Source organism: Electrophorus electricus, chromosome 14 (genome assembly GCF_013358815.1).
Source record: "Electrophorus electricus isolate fEleEle1 chromosome 14, fEleEle1.pri, whole genome shotgun sequence".
Lineage (NCBI taxonomy): Eukaryota > Metazoa > Chordata > Actinopteri > Gymnotiformes > Gymnotidae > Electrophorus > Electrophorus electricus.
In genome coordinates, this window is record NC_049548.1 from 8,849,687 (window position 1) to 8,866,819 (window position 17,133).

The 17,133-nt window shown below is 36.7% G+C and overlaps 2 protein-coding genes across 5 annotated transcripts; one reads left to right on the plus strand and one right to left on the minus strand.

The window, feature by feature from the left end:
- Nucleotides 1-83: 83 nt before the first annotated feature.
- On the minus strand, nucleotides 84-6,900 carry dnai2b (dynein, axonemal, intermediate chain 2b). The gene is made up of 13 exons (XM_027002618.2): nucleotides 6,815-6,900; nucleotides 6,089-6,279; nucleotides 5,548-5,709; nucleotides 5,115-5,236; nucleotides 4,849-4,991; nucleotides 4,434-4,547; nucleotides 3,652-3,791; nucleotides 3,283-3,405; nucleotides 2,952-3,175; nucleotides 2,395-2,530; nucleotides 1,994-2,140; nucleotides 1,233-1,466; nucleotides 84-637 (listed from the first exon to the last, which is right to left on the minus strand). The coding sequence occupies exons 2-13, from the start codon at nucleotides 6,269-6,271 to the stop codon at nucleotides 605-607; spliced, it is 1,761 nt and encodes a 586-aa protein (XP_026858419.2). The 5' UTR covers nucleotides 6,272-6,279; nucleotides 6,815-6,900; the 3' UTR covers nucleotides 84-604.
- Nucleotides 5,858-16,980, plus strand: sar1aa (secretion associated, Ras related GTPase 1Aa). Of its 4 annotated transcripts, none has more exons than XM_035533477.1 (7): nucleotides 5,858-5,872; nucleotides 13,811-13,882; nucleotides 14,016-14,135; nucleotides 14,278-14,343; nucleotides 14,505-14,608; nucleotides 14,726-14,857; nucleotides 14,975-16,980. In XM_035533477.1, exons 2-7 carry the CDS (start codon nucleotides 13,825-13,827, stop codon nucleotides 15,089-15,091), a joined length of 597 nt encoding a protein of 198 aa, XP_035389370.1. In that variant the 5' UTR covers nucleotides 5,858-5,872; nucleotides 13,811-13,824; the 3' UTR covers nucleotides 15,092-16,980. The 4 variants fall into 4 exon arrangements, with proteins under 4 accessions (XP_035389370.1, XP_035389367.1, XP_035389369.1 ...); XM_035533474.1 differs by lacking the exon at nucleotides 5,858-5,872 and adding an exon at nucleotides 13,009-13,153; XM_035533476.1 differs by lacking the exon at nucleotides 5,858-5,872 and adding an exon at nucleotides 13,049-13,073.
- The last annotated feature ends 153 nt before the right edge of the window (nucleotides 16,981-17,133 follow it).

Genomic DNA, 17,133 nt, shown 5'->3' on the forward strand with positions numbered 1-17,133 from the left:
ACTGGCCACAAACTTTAATTCTTTTATGTCTGTAGCTATAAAACCGTACTCTATCAGAATAAGTAAAATTATGTACTCAGTAATGTAAAACATTTATTTCAGTTAAGGGTATCTGTCACCACAAGCGGAATATATAGGCACAAATTAACAAACACAAATGTGATACATTCTAGTAATATATATTATATATAATATATATTAAACAAAAATGCTGCAGTGTTTAGGTTATCTGGAGTTATGTTCAGTCAGGCCAGCAAGATGACATTCAAACCATCTAATTTACATTTGGTGCTGATAAATCATCTTCTTGAACTGAATGTACTTTCTGAATGCTGACCCTCAATTAACCAAAGTAACCCCACCCCTTCTGCAAACAGAATACAACAAAAATATAATTGTGCAAAACAAAGCATGTACTTTAATAAACTTATCAACTGTGTCTCCATAAAACATCTCACTATTAGACCTCTGTAGTTAACTGGGTTATTTTTTTAAGACAACAGGCAACTATGTGCTGTTGTCCATAGGATGTTTCTCTTCATTATTTATGTGAGCCTTGTGTAGATGATGTGAATAGGTGAAGTTGTACTGTTGCAGGGTCTTCTCATGACTCCTTCTCTTTACACCCATCTTTCCCCTGAAGAGTAACAGAATGGCATCTTTGAAAACATTGCATCTAACTGCAACAGATGATGTGCAACATAAACTAAAATCAATCTTTACCCCCAATGGACTTATGACATTGTACTACTAGAATTCCTGGCTGGACGTATTTAAATAGTCAGTGAACATAAAAATATTCTCATTTGAAACTGTTTTACCTAATTTTCTCTTAACTATTAGAAACTAATAATCTAATGTGTGCAATCAAGTGAGCCCTTGCTACAAAAAAAATATTTTTCTTTTATTGTTTTCCCATAATCTACAAAATAAAAACAATAATATAATATTAGTTATTGCAAGATTTATTTTTAAATCCCCACATGAATGAAGTAATGTAAGTCTAAACAAATTATTTTAATGTATTTTAATGTACAAAATCGAAAACTAAAACAACTGATTACAAAAAAAAAGGGGAAATGGCTGATATATGGTTTTTCGTTGCAGGGGCTAGAGTATGACACTCATTCAATAAGTGTTTTGACTATTCTTGTACAGCCCTTTGGTGCTTTCAACACCAAGCTGGTTTTTCTAATATAACCCTTGTGGATTCAGTTCTCTCTATTCCTCACCTCATATTTCTCCTTCTCTTTTTTATCATCTTTCCCCCTTTTCTTCATCTCAGCCTCCACCACCTCATAGAACTCTCTCTCTGCGCAGGCCACCAGCTCCTCCGCACTTTCCTCTGCTTCTCCATCTTTGGCTTCATCCTCCTTGCTCTGCTCCGAGCGACTGCGCTCCTTCAATCGCATCTCTCTGTGACAAGCTTCCAGAATCTTCTCCCGTTTCGTTTCACGTTCGAACATCTGACAACAGACACACATGTGCACACAAATGCACTTACACCCCTTCCTTCCACTTTATAAGCATTGCCCAGATGAACGTAGCTTCACCTTTCCACAGGGGTATTGATACCATCACCATCTGCATGTTCCAATGGAATTTTTCTACATTATTTTTGTTTTCAAAGTGACAAATAGAGGATGCATTATAAGGGAGTTAAAATTGCCACATAAAATAAATCACTCAGTTAGTAGCCATTCCTGGAAAAATTGTAACCAATCCTGCCATACACATCATAGTTTTGTGAGTTTCACAAACAGCATAAAACATAATTGCATACTGCATAAAACTAAAGTAGTTAAGTAAAAACACTTAAAAGATACTTTGTGTTTATATCAATGTGTACAGGTTCTTCATACACTTCCAAGGAATAGTAAAGTCATTTTGACCAGTTAAGCATATGAACAGTTTGTTGGATATTTTAAGAACAGGTGAGAGTCTATGCAGATGTGCATGTCTGTGTGTGTGTGTGTGTGTGTGTGTGTCTCACCGCTGTAGCCAGGGCCTTTTCATTTTTCTGCAGTGTGCACAGGCCTGATGAGATCTCTAGCAGAGTGGCAGTGCCCAGTTGTGAGCCACAACCCAGAAAACGGCCATTATCCTGCACCCGCAGGCTGTACAGAGCCTCATCGCACACCTAACATAAGCAGTTCATAATTATCCAATTAAGAATATACAGTTATAATCCAGAGTTCTTATGTTTATGATAAAGTTGTACTTTGCGATTTATGAAATAACATTACATTACATACATTACATTAGAGGAAAATACATATATATTGATTACTGTACAATAAAGCTATATAAAACTATTTAAAGAGATTCCTTGCAAGCAATTCATATTGCTTTGTAGCATTGTTCATTACAAAGATCATAGATTAATGATCTTACTTTAAGACTGAGTGTGGGGTCATTCTGCTTGAAGAGAAAGTCCCATATGTCTAGGGTGCCATCCATTTTAACAGTGAAGAAGACGGAAGGCCGAGCAGGACTCCAACATCCATCTGACAGGTAGGCCATATGGTATCTGCAAATATGGTTACACTTCATAAAAAGTTAATTTGAGGCAGCTGGACTGAAACATCTTAGGTTTATTCTAGAAATGTTGTGCTAATTACATTATTTTTGTTGTTTACTTTATCATCTAATAACACACCACTGATTATTCTGTATTGTCATTTCAATGTAGAAAAATGGAAACCTAGGACTGGAGTGTTCATACAGCCTGGATACCGGATACTGAAGTATGGTGCATAACATTTCACATGTAATTTTACAGATATCATTTATATCCAAACTGTAAATTCAAAGCAGCTAACATAGTTTAGCTTTCAAATCTGATTTGTTCCTAGGGCTTTACTAATTCTGTTATTACTGTTGAACCAAAACTTTACAGGTTATTATTTATTTATTATTACTTATTAGTAGTAGTATATAAGAGCCCTTACTTGGTCCACATGATGGAGGAATCTCTAATGTCCTCTGACCAGATACGGGCAGTCCAGTCAGCCACAGTCAGAAAGTTCTTAGGGAAGAAGGGATTCCTCTGCAGGGCATAGATGGGTCCATAGTGGCCACTATATGTACATACAATCTTCTCTGCAGGAGTTTTTGCTTTACGATTACACGAGACCACCACTCCCTGTTCTGTACCAACCATAAACTTTGTGGGCTGGTAAAGGAAAAAAGACCATTCACAGTCAATTCATAGTGCTGATGTGGAAAGTAATCACTCTTTCTGCCACTCATACTGCAGTAACCACAAAAGACAAACCTCACCATGGTAGTTTCGAACTCCAGTGAAAAAGCTCCTAGTGCATTATCTAGGTTGCCCTTCTTGCTAGGGTCCAGCACCAACCTTTCTGTGGGTTCACTCATCTTACGAATGTCCCACCACAGCACCTGATAAAATACATATCGTATATCTATTATAAATGCCTTATAGCAGGGAAAAATGTGAAATGATCATAGGGTAAAAATCTTTGGAGAAGGCTGTGCAAGTATCTGGGATGTGACCACAAAGCAATACAAAAGATCATAGTAAAACAGTAGCACTTTAAAGACCGTAGCCCAGTTAGATGATCTTAAATATAATGCTTCTGTGATACTGGGCCCTGAAATGGCTTAGTGTGTATACTGTGTACTAACCTGACCATCAGTAGAAGCTGAGAAGGAGTCTGTGCCTGTCTTTGATTGCAGCCAGATAACCTTATAGACAGGATCTCTATGGCTGTGCTCCACAGCAGACATCTCAACTGGCTGGCTACCTTTACGTGTGTCCCAGTAGGCTACAAAGAAGCCAGTCACTCACTTTAGTGTTGAGTTCAAACATATTCATATATCTAGAGGCATATCACTTCTAAGTTTTGTATTAGACCAACGTGTGCTTTAAGGCAAAAACCTTTTTACATATGTGAAAAAAGGAAGAACATTTTCACTTAAACCTAGTTTGTTATATTATTTGACACATAATTATACTTGACAGATGACAAGAAGAACAAAGGACATTTACATAGCTATTCTGAAGCAGTCTGTACATCTTCAGTTAAGCTTGCACTGAAACACATCCTTTGACATTTCTGTGACAGAAACTGTACTCCTCACATATTTTATGCCAATCCTGACATATTTTATGCCATTTTATAAGTGATGCAATTTTTATTTAATTCTTAACAGGAAAAAAGAACATAAACTATTATTCACTGGGAATGAAAGCACTTAGGACACCTCTAGCCATCTAACAACAATCTAACATAATCTACCATAAATAGTCACTGTTAGGAGAAGTAATCTAAAGTCACAAAAAGTAGACTCGCCTATTAAGAGAGAGATAGAGAAAGTTAGGTCAGTGATAGAGGACCAATAACTTTGATATGACTAAGCCAGAATAAACTGTGTTCTATTATGATGGGTGGCTAGTTTTTCCCCACCAATCTGTCCATTGTAGCTCCCTCCAATTAGGATGTGTGAGTCTTTGGGATTATACTCCAAACACACAAGCGGTGAAACAGGTTTCAAGGTCATCTCAGGTTTATTGGTATTCTCTGAAAAAGAAGGAGAGTGTGCCCTTGCCCTCAGAATATGTCATACTTAGCCTACTGGTTTATACACATTAAATTATAGTCTTTTACATCACCTGCATTAAGAGAAAATTTAAGACCTTGATTTTTCAAGGCATTTCCCAAATGTGAATCAGTATGCAAGCTAGTTATTCTGTTACTGGATCTTCATGCAAGTGTCTTTTTAATTGTATTTTCATCACCCTGGCCTTTACTATCTTTTCCCATATTTAGTCACATGAGCAGTAAGGCAATAACCAGAATCAAAGCTGGTATTTTGACATACCAAGGTCCCAGATATAAGAATCATAACTCATGTCTTTGGTGACTTTCTGGAACTCCATAGAGGAGTAGGCCACAGCCAGTTTACAGCTGCCATCAGGGTGCCATGACAGGCTGGTGGCAGTTCGTTTCACCTCATTAGGGTCTCTGAGTATAGACAAGATCAGTCACTGAGGATCACAATATGTAAGATCACATCTTTCATCCAACCATTAATCCTGAAAGGTCCAGTGCCATTTTAAAATTTGGTAAATTTATCAGTAGGGTCACCTAAACACATTGACGGTTTTGGCCGAAGGCTGTCCCTCCATCTCTTCCACTATTTCCTCCTCCTCAAAGTATTCCTGGTAGATATCAATGGTGTTGTTCTGTCGGATGCAGTGCTCCATATGCTACAGTAGGGAGGAACACAAATCTAACATGGAAAGATCCCAGTTACTCACAGCAGCTCCACAACTCTTTGTGGTATAATTTAGATCTCCTTTCTGAGTTTAGACCTTCTTTATATGACTTCTTATACCATGCTAAATTACACCTACAGGGTTCCATTTAATCTCTTATTCTCTAGTAAATTTGCTTGAACCTTCTCTGTGTTTTAAAAGTTCATAAAGTTCTGAAATGGCAGAATGTGTATTTTGACCTGAAATTGGAGACATACAATGTGAGCTTTCGTGTTCATCTTTGTTTTTTATACAACACTCACACTCCCCAGCTGCATGAGGGTATTCACATAGTTCTCATCTTTCTCTACTTTCTTTCTGTAGCGAATGGTCTGTTCCATTTCCTGGGAATTGACATCTTTTGGCCATCCCCCCTCCACATGGTTTATGCCGCAAGGCTCACAATCAAAACGCTCTGTGTTCACCTGAAAAATCAACACAAATTAGCTGATGTCATACACTGACAGACATTCCCACCTATTTAATAAGCATCCTGATGTAGGTTATCTAAAATCTAAGATATGCTCTTAATATCTAGAAGCTTTATTAACAGGGAATGTGAGCTGGGATTAGACCATCGTGAGACAGGTTAGTTTCACCCTGCTGATGATGTGTTGTCGCAATGGTAATCTTGCAATGCGGTAGTTTATTCAGATACCCAGAAAAGATCATGCTTAGGTTGTGACTGGGGATTTGTGCTAAGAGTCTGAGAAAAAAAATTATTAATGCATAGTGATGTGCAGTGGCTGATTGAATATTAGTAAGGTTCTATGAATGGTCTTCTGAATATTTTCTTCTACTAACCTCATGCTCTGACATTTCCTGTGTGCACTGTATGGCCACATCACAGGGGTCCCTGTCTATGAAGTTGTCAGTGAGAGACGGGTCAGGCAGGATGTCCACATGCAGCTCTGCTGGCTTATCCGAGAAGTTACACTGGCGGCCGAACTCACTGCGCTTCTTAGTGTACACGTACACAATTTCCATAGTGAGTCCTAGAAGGCAGTGAATATTACAGCTGTTTAGATGTCAATGAATAACCACCAACATAAATATGACATATAGCTTCTTGGCACAATACTCTGTTTAGTATGTTATTTTACAGCCAAATAGATCATGTTTCATTATTCATGACATGTGGGTCCTGTTTATCAAATAGCTATCGCTAGCTAGTTAACGTTAGTTAGGTTGGCTAACCTAGAAAAGTTAGCAATTAGCTTGCTAAATTGCTACTTTGTAAAAGAGAAATAACTAAATAGTTATAAAAACAGAAGGTGTATCGGAGTAAGACGTGAATGCAAATGCATAGTGTTTAACAACTCGGTGTTTACCAACAAACGGAGACTTCGAAATGGTTAAACGAAAAGTAACATAAGCACTAATGTTACAATAATTAGCTAGCTAGCTACTTATATAGAGAGAAAAACCTGGTGCTCTATCAAGCCATCACTCAAAAGGCACAATATGAACAAGCAAGAATTGCAGTGGTTCGTCGCTGAAACAGTCAGTTACGTGCTGATAAATCCTTACCTAGACCCTCAGTTGCAATGTATAAACTGCGTTTTTTCTACACTTTCATGAGGTTTTGATGTAACTTCGTATCTGACCCAGGAGTTTTCTGTATCATAGCAACAGTCCCTGCCCCCATCCGGAAGTTTGTTTTTCCTATATAAATGTTCCATTTGACTACACGTTTTTTAGACTACCTTAGAATATTTTATGTCTTTTGGAGTATCATTTATCTGTGGTTATCTTCCTTATGTTGCCTTTGTTTTATACGTGCAAATCAATAGATTATTGAAATGTATAGACAATCGACTTACAATCTCACATCACAACAGTAGATGGTGCTCATACTTGACCGTACACTTAAGGAAATATTTTTTTTCTGGTTACTTTGAATAGCACAGCAGAAGTTTGAGCATGAACCTGTCCTTTTCTAACCCATATAACGAGCAACAAGAAGTGGAAATAAACAAACATATTTCATTTAAAATACTAAATAAAAAACAACACATCCACACAGGAGCAGATACCAGTCCTGCTGCTGGGTTGATGACCTTTTACAGCCCTGTCCATCCTTCCTCATATAATGGCCTATGTCATGGTACATCTCCATGCTCTTGAGACTGTGCTGGGAGACACAGAAAATCTTCTTGCGAGGGCAAGATGTACCATCCTGGAGGAGCTGGACTACCTGTGCAGCCTGAATGGGCTGTAGGTATTGTTTTATGCTACGAATAGTGAGAAGGACAATAGCAAAACACAAAACTACAGTACTGTAGAGCAGAATCAGTAAGGAAGGATAAAGAAAGTAGTTGTCTGTGGCCAGCACCTGTAAAACCATTCCCTTTTGGGGGATTATCTTGCTGTGCACCTTTTACTTTCATTTGCACCAGTGTAGGTGAAATTGACAATCACAATCAGTCATGATATCAATCTCATGGGTCAGATTGTTATCCTTGATGCGTAATTGTCTTGGTGTTATACTATGATTAACTGTTAATTTTTGGTGCAGTGTAGTATATAATTATTTTTGTTTATGTATGATCACCCCAAGCTTCATACATTTGTATCATATTGTGAGGATATGACTTCAAGATGCAAACTGTGGATGTCACAGTATCTTGACAGTATCTCATAACCACAGAGTACGTAGTTGTAAGCATAAGGTGATTTGTAGGTGCACAGTTTCTCTTTAGTGTATGTTGTGACTCTGGGTGTGTCAGTTCTGTCTTTGTTTGTTACGCGTCCTTCCTTCTGATTGGCTGCCTCACCTCACACCGACGCCTAAAGCCCACCGGAAGAGGATAGGTTGTTTTGTGCCGTGTCCCGCTTTCACAGACTTTTTGCTGTAAAAGTGCTATGTGCTTTCACTTGTGCCCTTTAGTTTTTTTTTGTTGTTGTTGTTTTTGGGGTTTTTTTTATGATTGTGACTATGCATGTGTTCTTGGTTGTTCTGATTGTATGATTTTGCTTGTGTGGTGTAGTTGTTGTTTGTCATTGTATTTTGGATTCAGCCCTGTTTGTAACGTTGGTGGCCCGAGTGCCGATAGGCGCAGAGCAGGACGCACAGACGTTTATTAACATAAAACGTGGACAACAACAGTGGCACTCACAATTTAACATCTACGGAGAACATAACTAAATTATTAACACTAAACAATGAACACGTACACATCAATAAGGGACAAACACAAACCCACGTTACTGCTACTACGATGTACATATAGCTTGATGTAAACACAAAGCGACAATGACCAACAAAGGGAGCACACACGGACAGGGGTTTAAATAGACACACAAGACCTTAACTTTAACCCCTTTACACGTGTGTGCAATCCCGGGGGGTGTTACTTCAGCTCCAGCTTCATTACGCCATTTTCGACTTATCAGAACCCGTTCGCTGCTGTAAATATCCCTGTACAGTGTATTACAATTATATAATTATTAGATCATTACATAATTAATCGTAGTTAGAAAGTAGGGAGTTGATACAATTTTCTTTGCTACTTTTTTGTTCCTTTTTGTCTCCTGTTTATGGGTTTAGGGAGTAAGAGAAGATTATTTTGTTTGCTTTGTTTGTTTTGGGGAAGGAAAGCGAACTGCTTCATTTTTGTTCTAGATGTTTTGTTTGCTATTTTGGGCTTGTTGGCTCCTGAACCTCACTCCCTCTGCGAACATATGTCCTTTTGGGAGATGTATTTGGTTGGGTTGTAACAGTGCATAGGCTAGGTTTTCTTGATTATATCTATCCTTCCTTGACAGGGTGACAAACCCTCCTAGTCTACAATTCTGTAGGGAACTGGGAGATTTTCTGATGGTGTAGAAATTTAATATTTGCTAATATACTGATACAGTATGCAGATTGGGTTCCAGCTTTATGCACTTCACACCTCTGGGTATCAAGAGTTTTTATTTTACCTCAAACACCTTACCCACACAAGAGCTAGGTTACAATGAAGCAACACTTGAAAAATGCTCTTGCATGACAGGATAACAGCAAAACCTGAGAACATGCTTTTATTTCTTAAACAGGATGAAAGTGGAGAACAAACTCAAATTGAACAAGTTCTATTTATACAGCACCTTTCGCAGACACAAGGTCACTTTACAATGATAGTGGGTGGGGGGAAATTAAATTAAATAAATAAACTTGACACAAATCGACAAAACACAATAATTAACAAATATGGAAAAGAAAAGAGGTTATGAAAAGTGTTGGGTAAAGGGGTATGTTTTAAGTTGTGATTTAAAGGAGGAGAGTGTGGAGCAGAGACAGAGAGATTGAGTTTTGGACATATTGAAGTGAGCAGATGGTTTTGTTGATGAGGAGAGATTTACAGTAATCAAGATGGGAGGTGATGAAGGCGTGAACCAAGGTCTCAGCGTCGCGTGTGGAGAGCATGAGCCTAAGCCTAGCAATATTATGGAGGTGAAAAAAGGCATTTTTGACCAGAGACTTCACGTGGGGTTCAAAAGAGAGAGAGGAGTCAAAGAGTACGCCAAGGTTCCTAACCGTGGATGAGAAATTGATCAAGATACCATACAGATTTAATGTAAGATTGGATAATTTTGATATTTTGGACTTCTGACCAATAAGTAGAAATTCCGTTTTATCAGAATTGAGTTTTAAGAAGTTTATGCTCATCCACTGCTTGAGATCTTGGATATAGGAAAATGTAGTCAAAAGGTGACAAGACAGAAATGAACAGATGCTCACAGATAAAATAGGGGAGGGAAACTTTATTGGTTTAATGGCAATCCAGAAATGTAAACAGGAAGCATGAAAGGGTCAAAACCAGAGCAGAACAAACCATAGCCAAGGGAGTATTTCCAGGTTGCAAACAGTAACTGTTTAGAGAATCTGTTTAGAAAAGTGGAAATACTGGGTGACTTATAGTGTCTATAGAGCTTTCCATATTTCCATTTATCACCATCACACAGAATGTTTTATATCACAACTTAGTATTGATCATTTTTCATTTAGTTACTGAGAAAGATATAGCTCTTTTTTCTAAAACGGTCATCCAAGTTAGAAACAACAGAATCTTCCACATAATATAAAGACTATGTTGCCCTGCAACTTGAAGTCGTAAGATCATTTTTCAGATGTTGGTTAATTAAGACATGCATTATGACCATTATAGTTTTCATTCATTTTCACCAGAATATTTTCCATTCAGTTGTTGAGATTCCCAGATTCTATCACATTTCATAGCATGTCAGCTAGGTCTAGAGGCTAATTTTATGTGTTTCATTTCTTTGTTAAAAACAATTGACCCCATATTCTACACAAACCATATAAACAGATGTGACCAAGTCCCAAAAAATCTCATTGGCACAGTGAAATTGATGACCACAGGATTTCAGATAAATAATGGGCAAATAAAGACAAGGAGCAAGGATATCTGTGTTTACAATAACCATAAAGGGGAATACATATGAAACTATGATGATATCCCTCATGTCTGTTTGTCAAACATTCTCCTCTCCATTGTGGGTGTACAACCTCCCGATTGACTTGGTATGCTATAGTGTGAGCAGATCTTGTTTGTTTGTTTGTGTGTATTGGGGTGTTACTAGATGTAAAAGATGTGTGTGTTAATTGTAAAGTGACCTTGGGTTCCTTGAAAGGTGCTATAAATATAACTTAATTCCTTCATTCTTGTGTGAAAACAACAAGAATTCTCATAATGGAAGTTAAATACTGTGTTTTCACAAAAAGAAAGACTCTTATCAGCTGATCATTTTCCTTTTCTTTCCCTGTTAGACTTGGGAAGGATCTAGGACACAATGAAGGTTACATAGAATGAGGTAGGGACAATGGGTCCTTGATATCTGTGACCCTGCAAACTAGGTATGAAAAATAGAAGATAAAGTATGAAAGAGAATAATGGCTACAAACATAAACAAAATGTTCAACTTCAGTAGTATATTTCAGCATAAACTTGTTAAAATTTGTTAAAATTTTAGAACAGAGGACCAGTAAAGCTATAAATAAGGCTTAGAATGTTTTTCTCCAGATGGACATTTCTGTTGTTTTCATTTTTCTGCTTTATTTCTGATGTATTCCCCAGCATGATCAGCTGTCTGTTCAATTGCTCTAGTGCAGACTACAAAGCCATCGTGGACTCACTGAATGCCTGAGTGCATATAAAAGGTTATTGTATAAGAACAAATCACTCTAGAATTAGTTAGAATAGCTCCATTCATAATAAAGATAGGAAAGCTTTATAATGTTTCAAGTATTTTGTGCCTCATTGTCAAAATGAAATCTTGAATGATGCTTCTATCTTATTAATAATGTGCATTAATTTGATCCTTATTATGACGTATGGTGAAGCAGAGCCTGTTCCCAGCTCAGGTAATCCTCAGATTCAGGTCTCATTCATACATGCCAATGGGTAAAATTAGATGACACATTTTACGTGTCATGTGCGGCATCTGCTACAATGTTATGCCTATATGCCAGTGTGAAAATGATTTCAAAGGGGTAACTGGTCAGCATTTAGTTTATTCCATTTCTAAAAATGAACAAAAACTTGCGTCTTGACATGGCTTTTAATTGATGACATGTCTTTCATTCTCTTCCTACTTTTCAGATGACATTTTTTACAGCTAGTAGTCATCAAGACAAAGCAAGTATCAAAGAACTTTCATATGAAAAACTGTGTCTTGAGCAAGTAATTACTGAATTTTCAAATGACTTATTTATCACCAATCCTGTCATTGCCACCTGCTTGAGAGGAGTAATGGGTGTGGCTAGGAACCTTGTTAAGGGCTTTATCTGCAAATGTAGTGTATGTATGGAAGGCTTTTTTCAGTCTTTTACTTGTTAGTGTGGGCGGCAGTTTGGGTTCTTTTTTCTTTTGGAAGGGATTATGTCTTTGTTTTGCTTTGGTTACTTTGTGCCTGACTTTGGAGATAATGATCCTTCTTTGTCCTATGCTGCTCTCGTAGTTACATTTAATATTAATAAACTATTAAATAATAAACTATTGTAAAAAAAAAAAAAAGATCATTCATTATTGAAGCCAATTTCTAATGATAGTTCTGTGTGTTTCCTGTTGTTTGTCACAATGCTTAGCCAGTCATGACACTAGTTCAGTTGATCAGTTTTTTTAATTAGTGTTTTGAAAAGAAACTTATTAAAATAACAACTATACTGCTATCTATCTATCTATCTATCTATCTATCTATCTATCTATCTATCTATCTATCTATCTATCTATCTATCTATCTATCACAAAAAGTATGTGATTAGGTTTTTTTTTATATTTGGAAGTAGTTATGTATTGCTTATATATATATATATATATATATATATATATATATATATATATATATATATATATATATATATATATGTGTGTGTGTGTGTGTGTGTGTGTGTGTGTGTGTGTGTGTGTGTGTGTGTGTATATATATATATATATATATATATACACTTTTCAGTGCAAAGAACTGAACATTTTGTAAAGCTTACTGCCTTACTGAAGAGCTTTCAGCAGTGATTCTATCTTTTCTCTCTACCCAGGACCCACTGGTGACCCAGAACTGACCCTTAAATTCTGTATGCTGGTTGTCCAACATGTGTTTGTAGAGAACGTAAAACTGCATATTTATAATAAAATAGAACAGAGCTGTGATATCAGTACAGCAGGTGGCGATAAGATGTTAAAGAAACAGTACAATACTTCGGGTAGCAAAAGAAGAATTACAGCCCTATCTGTGGTTACCACGGACGCGGTTTCTCACAGCACTAACATAAGCGAAGGAACTTACAGGTTATTTATTTACAGTATAAGTTAATATTAATAAAACTTATCAGAGACACCTGGCTCTCTGCTGTTGTGAACAGAAAAAGGTGAGGACAGAAATATCATGTCTCGATTTTTCTCTGCACTTAGCTAGCTAGCGTTAGCTTGCTACCGAGGACGAAGTGTAGCGGTTAGATGACTCGTTAGCTATCACAAGATAATACCGACTAGCTAGACAGCTAGCTAGCTATCGCTCGCCTGAGGTTTAACTGGCAAATACTTGGGTGTGTATCCATGTGGGTTAAGGTGTCTTCGCTTATTTGTAATTGCGTTTATCTTGAGATGGTCATGTTCGGGAAACATTCGTGTTCATGAGTTTGTTCGACATGGTCGTAAAATAGCCAGCCAGCCAGCTAGCTAATGCTAGCTAAGCGAGCCGACTTGATCGAACTAATAGCATACGTGAGTCGCCCGATAGTTTGTAAATTCACACACAATGTCTCAGTTCTCAAACACATGCAGGTACAACCTGGCATCCAAATAGCAAATCGCGATATAGGTTATCTATCTCTTTGTTTTGTAATTATTCGAACCAGATCATAATTATTATATCCAGCTAATAGTCACATCTGGTACCATGCTAGTGAGATGTAGTTACGTTTGTTAGGTGGGGAGCTAAAGCAGTTCTTTTCTGCCGTCATAATTTTTTACATATCTTTATCATTTCTATATTTCTTGATTGCTGTCACCGTTATTTATTGCAGGAGACGCACCCGCAATGTCATTTATATTTGACTGGATCTACAGAGGATTTAGCGGTGTACTACAATTTCTTGGTAAGTCTATAGTTTTACGTATTAAAAGATATACATTTTATAGCTTATTTGCTCTCAAATATATTGGTGTATATCGAACAGTCCTAGGAGATTCTGTCCTAACAGAAGTTCTGTTTTCCTGTTTAAATGGCAGGTCTGTATAAAAAATCTGGGAAGCTGGTTTTCCTAGGGTTAGATAATGCTGGAAAGACAACTCTCCTGCACATGCTTAAGGATGACAGACTGGGACTGCATGTGCCTACACTACATCCTAGTAAAGAATATGATGAATGAAATATTTACCTTCATTTACCGCTGTTTGCAGAATTTTGAAAGAAAGTTTATATATATATATATATATATATATATATATATAATATTTATTTTATTTTTTTATTTTTTCACTATTTTTTCAGCCTCAGAAGAACTCACCATTGCTGGAATGACATTCACTACATTTGACCTTGGTGGACATGTACAAGGTCAGACGTAGCATTTGTGCAGAAGAAACTTATTTGGGTGTGAATTTCTGTCTTTTATCCGTTTATGAGGGGTAGATTTATTTTTTTATTCATCCTGTGTCCTATCTCCTAGCAGAGCCTTATGGCGGCAGTCACATATACATTGTATTGTTCTTCCACAGCCAGGAGAGTTTGGAAGAATTACCTCCCAGCCGTGAATGGAGTTGTCTTTCTTGTTGATTGTGCAGATCATGAACGTCTTGCTGAGTCTAAGGTTGAGCTTGATGTAAGGATCACTGCCCTTAGGCCAATGGTTTTCCATGTTACCATTTTCCATCATCTTGACTTATTCCTGTATCTATTAAACAGATATTTATGGAAAGGTTACTCGTTGTCTGCTCAGGCTCTGCTTTCAGATGAGACCATATCTAACGTGCCAGTCTTGGTGTTGGGGAATAAGATTGATCGACCGGAGGCTGTAAGTGAAGGGAGGCTTCGGGAGATCTTTGCTCTTGATGGACAAACCACTGGGAAGGTCAGACTAGGACATAAACAGACAACTATGTTGCATTCTTTGGCAGATGTTTACTTAATGAGCGGTATCGAGTAGTGTGAGTGACTGTGGTATTGTTTATGTGTGTTTTCTGTCAAGGGAAACGTGTCACTGAAGGAGCTGAATGTGCGACCACTGGAAGTATTCATGTGCAGTGTCCTGAAGAAGCAGGGCTATGGAGAAGGGTTTCGCTGGCTTTCTCAGTACATTGACTAAATTGAGATGGTTTTCTGATTAGGCTCAAACTTTCAAGTTCTGAGAAGTAGGGTAGAAAGAGAGAGTGCAAGGGTGCACATTGGTAAAAGGATGCGTGAAGTGGTTTAGATATTGGCTTGAAAACTCATGTTAAGCAGAGTTAAAGCTAGCTCAACCCCCTGACATTCCATCCAGAAATAACATACATGATGCTATGTTGATTGAGAACATATATTAAAGTATTTAATGTTGAAATTTGGGCTTGTCAGCCATTTCACACATGTGCACACTATCTTTGCTTTCTGTATGTGTGCGTGTGAGTTCATATGTACATATGTTTTATGTAGTTATTTATTTGGTATTGTATAGCTTTTTGAGAAAATACATGCAATGGCAACACTCATTCTGTTGATCAAGAAGTAGCATGTATTGCTAGCATGACAACATGTAGATGATACTCATCTACATATACTGTTTTAATAAGATTGAAATGTTCAACTCTTGCTGAACATCTGGAAATTCATGTTAAACAAACATTCCTTTTAGTAACAGTTTTGCAGTTTTATCTGTTGTAAAGCCTGTACTAGTTTTTATTTATATTAAATCACTCAGATTACTATTTTTCTATAATTAAAATACCATAAAAACAGTTGAAGACTGAAATCAACAACATGAATGAAAAACATCAAGTCTAAAATCTACTCTGCAAAAGCGAACATTAAAAAATGGATACGCAAACAAAGCAGGATATGTTTCTGAAACTTACTGTTTTAATAAGTTGCATTGTAACTGCATAGTATTTTTTATCAGAATTTATTTAGCCTTTTTCTTCTGCATTAGTACATGCAGCTTCTGGTCCAACACCAGACTCTCAGATATACCAGTAGTGTTCTATACTTGTTGAGTATAGTTTATGCTTTTAAAGCAATAATACTTTAGCTCAGTATGAGTGTTCTGAGAGTGAACACAAAGGAAATTGTGCTTCCTCTGATTTAAAAAAAAAACATGTAAAATTTATTTATTGACTGATTGATTGAATTCATTTTATTTATGTATTTTAATAAGATGGCATTACTTGAACTCCATGTCAGCCTATATGTGTATAGCGCTCTTGGCAGGTATCACACAGAGATACTCTACTATGATGTATAAAATACACATCCAAGTATATCTAGCTTCTAATTTTAGTTATTGATAACTTCATATATAATTTTCTCTAAGATGTTATAAAGTATTATATTAACATGTACAGTATATGTGTCATAATGTATATAATGTTCATATTGTATTATGGTTGAATTCTAGATATTTACACTATGTTACAGAGATATCTACAATTCCTCTGCAGGTATTTTGTGACTATCAGCTGTTTATTTTATACAGCACTGACTAGAATATGTAAAGCATTAAGTATCTTATGAATGTGGTTGTCAATTGTCAGTATTTGATCTTGCACACTTGTAAATATTGTACAATGGAATATGTGTTTTTACAGTCCCTAGTCTTCAACTGAATCCACAAGTATTTAAGGTAACTGACTATGTACATCTATAAATATTTTTTGAACTGTTTAATTTTGCTTTTGTATACTGATTTAATATCTCATGAGCTCTGGAATCATGAGTTAGCAACCTAAGATGTACTACCCTAGAAGCAGAATTTGGACTATTATGCAACTCTAGATTGCAGATGAAATTATCTTTCTATTGGGATAAATGCTAATTATTTTTATTTTACAATAGACTGAAATGAATTAGGGAGCATTCCATTCTGAAATATCAGACTTTCTGAAAAGGATGATTGTAGATTAGTGCTTTGAATGTCAGTAAAAAGAGTCAGTAGACTAAATATTTTTACTGCCTTAAGATGCTTGTTGCATTAATAAAAGATCAGTGGATTTTTTTATCACACCTTTGTGTAATCTGGAATTGATGAAGGGTAACACTTTGATTCAATTGCCCAGTCATGTTAGTCATACCAGTGAACGTTTTCAGATAAGTGAAATAATGTCGCATCGTACGGTGGGCTTATAACGGGAAAGCTTCGCATACGGGCAATTTAAT

What these genes read in the sequence shown, in the direction of transcription:
- dnai2b (XM_027002618.2), bottom strand. Translation starts at nt 6,271, where the DNA reads ATGGAAATTGTGTACGTGTACACTAAGAAGCGCAGTGAGTTCGGCCGC. An exon ending in GAGCTACAATGGACAGATTG is followed by an intron (nt 3,792 to 4,433) that starts GTGGGGAAAAAC and finishes GCTTCTTTGTAG; the next exon opens with CCTACTGGGACACACGTAAA. An exon ending in CAGCTTCTACTGATGGTCAG is followed by an intron (nt 3,406 to 3,651) that starts GTTAGTACACAG and finishes GTATTTTATCAG; the next exon opens with GTGCTGTGGTGGGACATTCG.
- sar1aa (XM_035533477.1), top strand. Translation starts at nt 13,825, where the DNA reads ATGTCATTTATATTTGACTGGATCTACAGAGGATTTAGCGGTGTACTA. An exon ending in CCTTGGTGGACATGTACAAG is followed by an intron (nt 14,344 to 14,504) that starts GTCAGACGTAGC and finishes GTTCTTCCACAG; the next exon opens with CCAGGAGAGTTTGGAAGAAT. An exon ending in AGTCTAAGGTTGAGCTTGAT is followed by an intron (nt 14,609 to 14,725) that starts GTAAGGATCACT and finishes TTGTCTGCTCAG; the next exon opens with GCTCTGCTTTCAGATGAGAC.